At 43.4% G+C, this 8,395-nt stretch overlaps 1 protein-coding gene across 9 annotated transcripts in view; it reads right to left on the reverse strand.

The window, feature by feature from the left end:
- LOC115236845 (zinc finger protein 91-like) overlaps positions 1 to 8,380 on the reverse strand; it is an 11,395-nt gene extending 3,015 nt beyond the window's left edge. The window contains exons 1-11 of one of the 9 annotated variants that reach the window (XM_029809543.1): positions 7,669 to 8,380; positions 6,684 to 6,747; positions 4,580 to 5,511; positions 4,035 to 4,259; positions 3,686 to 3,886; positions 3,173 to 3,598; positions 2,464 to 2,943; positions 1,679 to 1,966; positions 810 to 1,265; positions 377 to 513; positions 89 to 204 (exon numbers count right to left, since the gene is read on the reverse strand). In XM_029809543.1, the coding sequence (XP_029665403.1) occupies positions 89 to 204; positions 377 to 513; positions 810 to 1,265; positions 1,679 to 1,966; positions 2,464 to 2,943; positions 3,173 to 3,598; positions 3,686 to 3,886; positions 4,035 to 4,259; positions 4,580 to 5,164 (2,914 nt within the window). In that variant the 5' untranslated portion in view covers positions 5,165 to 5,511; positions 6,684 to 6,747; positions 7,669 to 8,380. The other 8 variants (XM_029809541.1, XM_029809542.1, XM_029809544.1 and 5 more) reach the window with 8 other exon arrangements.
- Between the last annotated feature and the right edge of the window lie 15 nt (positions 8,381 to 8,395).

Here is an 8,395-nt window from a genome sequence, read left to right on the forward strand (position 1 = left end):
GTGTGTGTGTATGTGTGTGTGTGTGTGTGTGTGTGTGTGTGTGTGTGTGTGTGTGTTCCAATTTGAATGTACAATTTATGAAACTTACCGACGTCGGAAATCGACACTTGTTGCAATTTACTCTTGGAATTTGGTGAATCCATGTTTTGCTGATGGATAGCAGCCAACTCTTCCCCATGAAGTCTAGCGTGCTCCAACAGTTCTCTGTAGTATAACAAACAGAGAAATTGCATTATATATAAATATTGCATTATATATATCATGTTTTTTTTAATACACTCTTCTTTATATAACAAACGGAAAGTTAGCGCGCTTTTCTCAATATTAAAAAGAAACGACGTTCATGTTTATAAAATGCGTTACCAGCGACACATACGCCTTTGTACTAACGTAGTATGGACAAAGATAGCATTTGAATATAGCTTCCAAATTTGGCCGATGGTGCATCCTATGAAGAGACAGAGTCGCAGCATCTGGTGCTGAAAAGGGACAATCCCCACAACCAAATGGATTCTGTGAAAAAGACAAAGAAGCACATTAAATTGGATTTTGTTAAAGGTAACTGAATATAAAAATATAAAGATTAAAAGCAAGAAAGAGAGAGAAGAATATTTCTTATTCTATATCAACTATTTGCGTATCTAGTAACAGTGGCTCCACTTATATTATTTAATTATCTGCTCAGGTATCATATTTATATTTTCTTGCTTTTTTCAAAGCAATATTATTCCGAGAAGGAATATTTAAATTTGAGCACAAGCGCTCTACGACCGCAAGAAATAAGATATATTTGACAGCATGAAACTTACTCTTTCTTCGGTGGGTTCCTGATCAGCAGATTCGTAATGGGACTTAACGTGTAACAAGACGGTGTCTTTATTGAAATCTCGAAAATTGCAACGTTTGCACTTCCACTGAATGCGTTTGCTCTCATCCGTCGCTGTAGATATAGAAAGCGCACCGCCGCTGCTAGTAGTATGTATGTACGTAATTGGATTGTTCTTCAGCAGAGACTGTCCGCGACTCTTGATTGCCGCTTTAAGCGGTGGTGGAGGTCGCAAACTCACATCGACATTATGACCGTTCTGATTCGTCTCGCTCGATGGCAAGATCGTGACGGGAGATTGTGATGCGAGATCAATTGTCGGAACGTACTCTTTGTTGTTGTCTACGATTAACAACTTTGTCGAGGCAAGTCCGTCAGAGTTGGCTTCTTCTATGCTACGTTCCTCCATATGATCTTCGTCCCACGGTTGTTGTTCTACCTGTACCAGAAAACATTGCTCTATGTAAACAGAATTTCGCATATGACAAGATATTGGATGATGTAATCATGAAATACATTTATCAAACTACATCTACGCCAAAAATTTTGTATCGCATTCTTAATGAAAAATCGATTTCGTTTGATTTTTACAGAATTTTCAAAAATATCGATCTGAAACTCTTTCGTAAAGAAAGATAGAATCGATATTTCTTTTCCCGTCTATAATTACTAAGAATATGCTTATAATGAGTGTCACAGTGTCAATCAAGACGTTTGAGCGCCGTGGCCGAATTGTGGTGCCGAGATTCTGTCATCCCTTTCACAAGGCAAATTATTGCATATTAAATCATTACGCTCAATATGATATAAGTCAATGAGTTATTATGTAACTATTAAGATTCATTATTTCACCTGTGCGAGGTATTTGTTATACTTGGAATAATTCCGTCGACCTGTCTCATCCGTCATGAGCACTCTGGCGGTCGTATGCACTGCGTCTTTAGCTGCTTTAAGTTTAATATGTTTTGTGATGTCCCATCGCCAGTTAGAACGATACGCGCACATAGAACACTCGAACGGCTTCCGGTTTAAATGACCGACTATATGAACGTGAAAGCGACTTGCGGTGGAAGCCCAAAACGGACAATGGGGACATTTGAATACTCGCCGCCCGGTCGGATGTGTCGGACCACCTTCAACCTGATAAAAGTTTTTTTTTATCGTATCAAACTCAGGATGCCAATAATGAACTAGTAACAAACTAGAAGAGAGATGCTCGACATCCACTATGCAATATGTAAAGCACATTCTTAATAATAAACGAAAAAAAGAATAAAAAAATAAAAATAACGAGGCTCTAATTAACATTCTCTAATTATTGTTTCTCGATACATAGAGCTTCTGCACACTTCTAAGATATATGCTTTATATGTGCTAACACTAACACTAGTAGTATAACAGATTTTTAACTATTTTACAGAAAATAGAAATTATAAAACACATGGCTAAAATAAATATTCATACAGCGATAAAAAAAGTTTACTTCACATAGAATTTCTATAAACGCCCGCGTTCCACGAATAACTTTTTAGCTGCTTTATATAGATCGCAATGATTTTCGCAGAGAATCGCGATATCTTTTTGGGTAGTAACTTTCTTATCTCATATACATAGATCATTATCATCAAGCACTGTACCGAGGATCCAGAAGAATTTAATCCTCTGAGATTCGCGTCCCAATCCATTTGCGATGGAAAAGAGTATTCACCACGATAAGACGAGGTCATGCGGACGTCCGAGCAATTCGTTATTTTCTCTAAACTACTATCGATGGACGATGTTGTGTCGTTGCGCGAATGGCAGCATTGCATGTGCACTTGAAGATCAGTTGTACTCTTGCAACGTCTTCTACACTTAGGACAACGTGTCGTACCCACGGATACGCTGAGCGCAGTGTGATGTGTCTGTTTGTGGCAAGCTAGTTCCTCCATGCTACTAGCTTTAAACGTACACCAGCATTTCAAATCGTTCTCGCTACTTACAGCTACCTCTGGCACGCCGTTATTATTAATCGACGCCGACGTCGTTAGTTTTTCCTTAAGCTTATCGAAGAAGGAAGCGTTCTTTCTCTCAAATATACCGGCTGCGGTATTGAGGTCCCTCTTCGAATTCGCGGCCTGAAAAATGAAATGACAAACGGTAATAAAATAAAAACACACTGCAACAAAATGACAAAAACATATAGCGAATTCGGTCAGATGCATTAGTGTGCACTGGTGCACATAAAGGTTATCGTATACAAATTTACAATAGTATAAGTAATTAAAAAAGTAAAATTATACGTATATTACATTCACGTTTTACGCAACAACGAAAATAAATTGTTTCGCTCAACAAACAACCAACCTCTTTATTTCCATACATCTTGGCCAGTTCTGTATCCCTCGCAATTTGCGCCAACTCGGGTCTCACTCTGACCCGTGGAACTTTCAGCAGAGTTGTGGATGGCCCGCTATTGCCAACCGTATTATTGGGCTTAGAATTAGCTAAACTTAATGGAATTAATCGTGGCAGTGGTTTCCTTGGCTTGGGTGGAGCAATCGGAGAATGACATTCCGCTACATGACGTTGCATCTCGGAATCCCAGGCTGTTATAAATTGACATCCCTTTTCTTCGCATTTCAATGCAATGCATTCGGCATTGGCTAGAGCGCTTCTCTTATCGTCTATTGAAATCAACGAATGATCCGATACGAATGAATCGGTAGAGTTGGCCGACGTGGTTGTACTTCCAGTTTTATTTAACGCTGCTCGAAAGTCACTCGCTCCAACCTAACAGACATATCAAACATGACTATTTAACACGACTAATCAATATATTTCAACAAAGAATATAACAATCGTGTATGCTTGCGTTACCTGATTATAACGTTTCGGACTATTTCGTGGCTTACGTTCAAAAGCGTTATTACTTTTGCGGTTGACATGACTCACAGGTGGGTCGTGATGATACGACTCATGCACCGTTAAGCTCTGACGGATATCAGCAGTAAAATTACAAGCGCGACATTTGAAAGCACCTCCACCTCCATGATTCCGCATATGTCTTTCTAGATTCCACTGAAAAATAGCGTTAAAAAAGACACACGTATAATCTATATAGATATAATCTTAAAGTAATCGCAAGCTTCTCTTCGAACCCCTGGAAAATTTGTGATTTATAATCACTCATCTCTCGGAAACCAAGTAGGATTATGAAGAAACAAACCTTATACGCTGAACTAAAATCACAAGCATCGCACTTGATCATCGGCATAGAATGATATTTAACATGCTTAGTATAACGCGCTCTGATGTGCGTCATGTAATCGCATTTTGCGCATCGAAAGAATTTTCTTTTCAAATGATGCACTCTTTGGTGAGTTTCAAGATCTTTCACGTTCAATGAACACGTAGGGCAACGATTTTCGACTGGATTGTGCCCGTTTTTACCCTAAAAATTACAATAAAACATATTCCTGCGAACTGATGAGTGTGTTGTCTTGATATGAATGATTCACTTAATACGTCGTCACACTAGAGAAAACTCGGATCGTATAAATGTAAAGTAGTAACGCGCAACGTACCTTAGCACTTATCGCCTCGCCTTTTATCGCGTATTTCGCGTTTTCAAAAACAGCTTCTACTTAAAAAAAAAAGGAGGAAAGAAAAGATGAAAAAAAAAGGAACGAACACGAGAGACGCAAAACGGAGACAGAGTGGAGGATATGAATCCGGACGGAAGAGAAACGGCCTTGCCGTTGTCTTGCTCACCTTATACTTGTGCTCCTTACGAAGATGCTCCAAGTAGGCCTTGATATCGGGCAGCATTTTGGGGGGTTTGCAGCTCTTGCACTCGTAAGAAGCCTGCTCGTTCGTCGTCTCCATCGTTCCTCCTTCGGTTCTCATCTCCACGTCAACGTCAACGTCAATGTCAACGTCAACGATATCGTCGCCGTTGTCTGGTGTCGCCTCTTCGTTCCTCTCGTCGACGATCGCTGTCATGGTCACCTCGTCGTCGTCGCCATCGTTGCCGTCGTTGCCGTCGTCGTCTTCGTCGTCGTCCATTTCATTCGCCATGTCAGTGCTCACCGTGTCCGTCATCTTCCCCGCGTCTTCGGCTTTCTTCTCCTCCTCGTCGCATCTCTTCCCGTCGAGCTCCTCCTCCTCCTCCTCCTCATGACTCGCGGCCTCTTTAAGGTTACTTTCCGATCTGCGCGTCGCGTCCGTCCTCGTCCGTTGCTGCCGCGACCGCGGTCGCAGTGCGCGCAACCGGGGCGGCCTTCCCGACATCTTGGACGAGAGTCGCGCACTTCCGCGCAGATTTCTTCTCTCGCCCTTGCCCGCCGCGGCCAACATGGCGTGCAAGAATAATTATTCCACCAATCTCTACGCGTTCCCGAGGTCGTCGATCCTCGTCATCCTCGGAGCCGATGGTCTCCGCCTGGCGACGACGATTACGATCACCTCTCGCAGCGTCCAAATGCGTCTTCTGGCGATACGATTGCCGAACAATGGCACGGACTTTCGTCGTCTGTCGCCTGTCACCTCCTCGAACGTTCACCCGCTTCGCGACGCACTCGCTCTAGAAGGGGCGATTAAAATGCTTTATCGGAGCGATATCGCGATCTGTCAGCGCGTCGATCATCTGGCTACTGGACTGCTTTTCTCCCAGTCGTCCGTCGTCGTCCTCGACACGTGTGTGGCTGTAACAAATTCCGGTTCACGTTACGGTCCGAGCGGATGTGCGTGCGTGCGTGCGAGCGCGCGCGCGCGCGCACACATCATCTGTGCCTCTCGGCACAATGGAGGAAGCGATCTAGACGCGCTTCAACGACGATGACGATGGCAACAACGGTGGCGGTGATGGTCTGCCATATCCTCTTTTTTTTTTTTTTTAAATTCTTTCTTTCTTTTTCTGCCTATAGAGAATTGGCCTTTGTGTAAAATTATTTCTCTTCTCTTACAAGGGAATAATTTTTTCCTACCCTCCGCGTTGTCTCCTCCACCTCGCGTCCCGGATCTATCGGTATCGGACGCGCGTCTCGATCGTTACTAAACACCGTAAACGAGGAGATACCTCTCGCGCCAAGTTACTTACTTAAGAGCCTCTATCGCGGTGTGCGATATCGCAATATCGCTGAGCCACGCAACTTTTGCATCATGCTCGTGAAATCATGCGCGGTGAACGGACTACGTTTCGGAGAGCGTCTAAACTTCCTCTCCTTTCCTCGCGATCTCCGCGATAATTCTTCGGAGAATGGTTTATGCGAAATTCCTTTATCTTAAATTGAGCGCTTACTCTACTGTATCCTTTAGAAAGTATATACATAATCAACACAAATATAATACATTTCCCTCGTTCAAAATGCAAAAAGTGCAGAGAAACGCGCGTGTGATTATGCAAGATAATTTTTTTGACGCATTCTTTGCGGCGATTTATCGCTGTGTGCGAACGAACGATGAACGATAAACATGGCTACATTTTCGATATCAATGATCGGCATTGATATTGATGAATCGCCTCGACCTATTATAATTGACGCCGTAAACGCGCTATGGAAAAGTCTCAATGTCATTAGATTAAATATATTTTTTACACTTTTCGTTCGAAAGGAAGTAAGCCGTAGATTCAGGAGGTGTTAAAAGAGTGGAGGCGTCGCAAGAAGGTACAGCTGATCGTGATAAGGACAAAATTCATAACCGCCCGCCGTTGTTTACCAAGAGTCGTTGAAGAGAGTCGTTATTGGCTCGCGATTCCGCGAGAACGCAGATCGAATTTAGTGGCTAAAGTGGCTTTCACGGCCGCAAGAAATCCCACATCGTGCCACATGACGCCATGATTAATCCCGCGCCACTGACGTACACGCGCTCTTACTCGCGATGGGTATCCACGTTCACGGAGGAAACACGTCATCGCGATGATTCGCCTGCTTGACAATCTAAATGAAATCAAAATTCGCAGAAGCGTCTTTTTAATTTTTCACATATATAAACGTCTCTTATAAATATTTTTACGATATACTATTTAAAAAATTTAAATGGCAATCATATTAAAGTAAAATTATATATTATATAGATAAATATATTTTAAATCTTGATTTTTCTTCAAAAAATGTTTCTTGCAAAAATCCCATGAGATATATAGTGCATATTTTGAGATTTGTTTTGATCATTACAGCTACCTCGTCTCCTTAAAAATTGATACTTATGTTGCGTGATATAAAATATATAAAATTATATAAAATTTTTCAAAAAGAATACACTACACGACTCTTTGCGAGATCAATTTCGAAAAAAATTAATCTTAATTTGCACAACGGCGAATAAATGAAAGATTACTCCGAGTGCCCGCATCCGTGTTCGATTTTAGTTTCTCGTCCCGACAATATCCGGTAGAGAAGAGCGTGGGCGGAAATGGACACGCAACGGGTCGGCTCGGAAAATTCAATGAACGCTCGTTTACTCGAGCGTGCGCGCAATATTTTAGATGACGCGGAGAATCTCTATCGGGTAATTCGTAGAGACCCGATAAACTCTGACCGTAATAACTCGATTGATTTGTTCGGATAACGGTTTCGGCATCGGTTGCGATCCCTGTCGATTCTTTTCTAGAAATCGGCGCGATAAGATTGTAAAACGAATCACACGGAATTAATTAGGTGGCCATTTTGCAAGACTACGGTTCTTTGAGATCGGGAGGAGAGGAACGGGGGATTCTAGGATCTACCATCGTGCGACGAGAGCTGCTTTCTATTTCTATCTTTATACGTCGATATACGCTTGTTTTCATCGTTGACGAGGATTTAATAACGCGAATGAACCGCGCGAGCCGTCCGTTGAGCGCTTAATTGGAAACAAACCTTCTGTGAGTGTTTTGCGAGTAGGTTATCTTGCTACCGAGGTGCGCTATCGTGGTAGAGTGGTGGCGACGACGTCGCGTGACGATTAGTGTCGCGTCAATCGACGAGCATCGGTCAACGAGAGGAAGGGCCCGAGCCCGAGGACCCACTAATCGCCACGTCCGTCCGTTCGTCGATCGAAAGTATCGACGTTCGATGTTTCGTCTCTCAAAAGTATCAACAGCGGCATGAAAGACATCTTCCTCTTAGCTCCCCTTAGAGTTCCCCACCTCTCGATTTTATCCCTATTCCTCCTCTCTCTTCCTCTCACTCTCTATTTCTCCAACTCTCTTGCGCCAAGCTCTTCCGTTCTCTCCGGTTTCGATCGCGAATACCTCTCGTCGTCGGCGTAAACACTGGCCGACGGAGCGGATGGCGGATCGTAGGAAGACTACAAGGAGTCGAGAGAGCGAGCGCAGCCCCTTCCTTCCCTTCCCCCTTCTGCCGCGCCCCGCGGTCGGTAGGTCGGTCGGACTCGACTGGCGGCAGCTGCGGCGACGACGGCGACGGCGATGGCGAGGTGGCGCAAGGTTGGGCGCCATCTGCAATTCCAATCCGGATATCGGAAGGAGATTCCGTAGCCTTCTTTTCGCGCCTCTTCATCCTTTTTCTTTTCCTCGATTACCTTTTCTACTGCAGTCTTCGCTCGATGACTTGACTCCTGCGATCCTCTCCCACAAGGAAGAGC

The sequence above is a fragment of the Formica exsecta genome, unplaced genomic scaffold, assembly GCF_003651465.1.
Source record: "Formica exsecta isolate Colony F162 unplaced genomic scaffold, ASM365146v1 scaffold26, whole genome shotgun sequence".
Lineage (NCBI taxonomy): Eukaryota > Metazoa > Arthropoda > Insecta > Hymenoptera > Formicidae > Formica > Formica exsecta.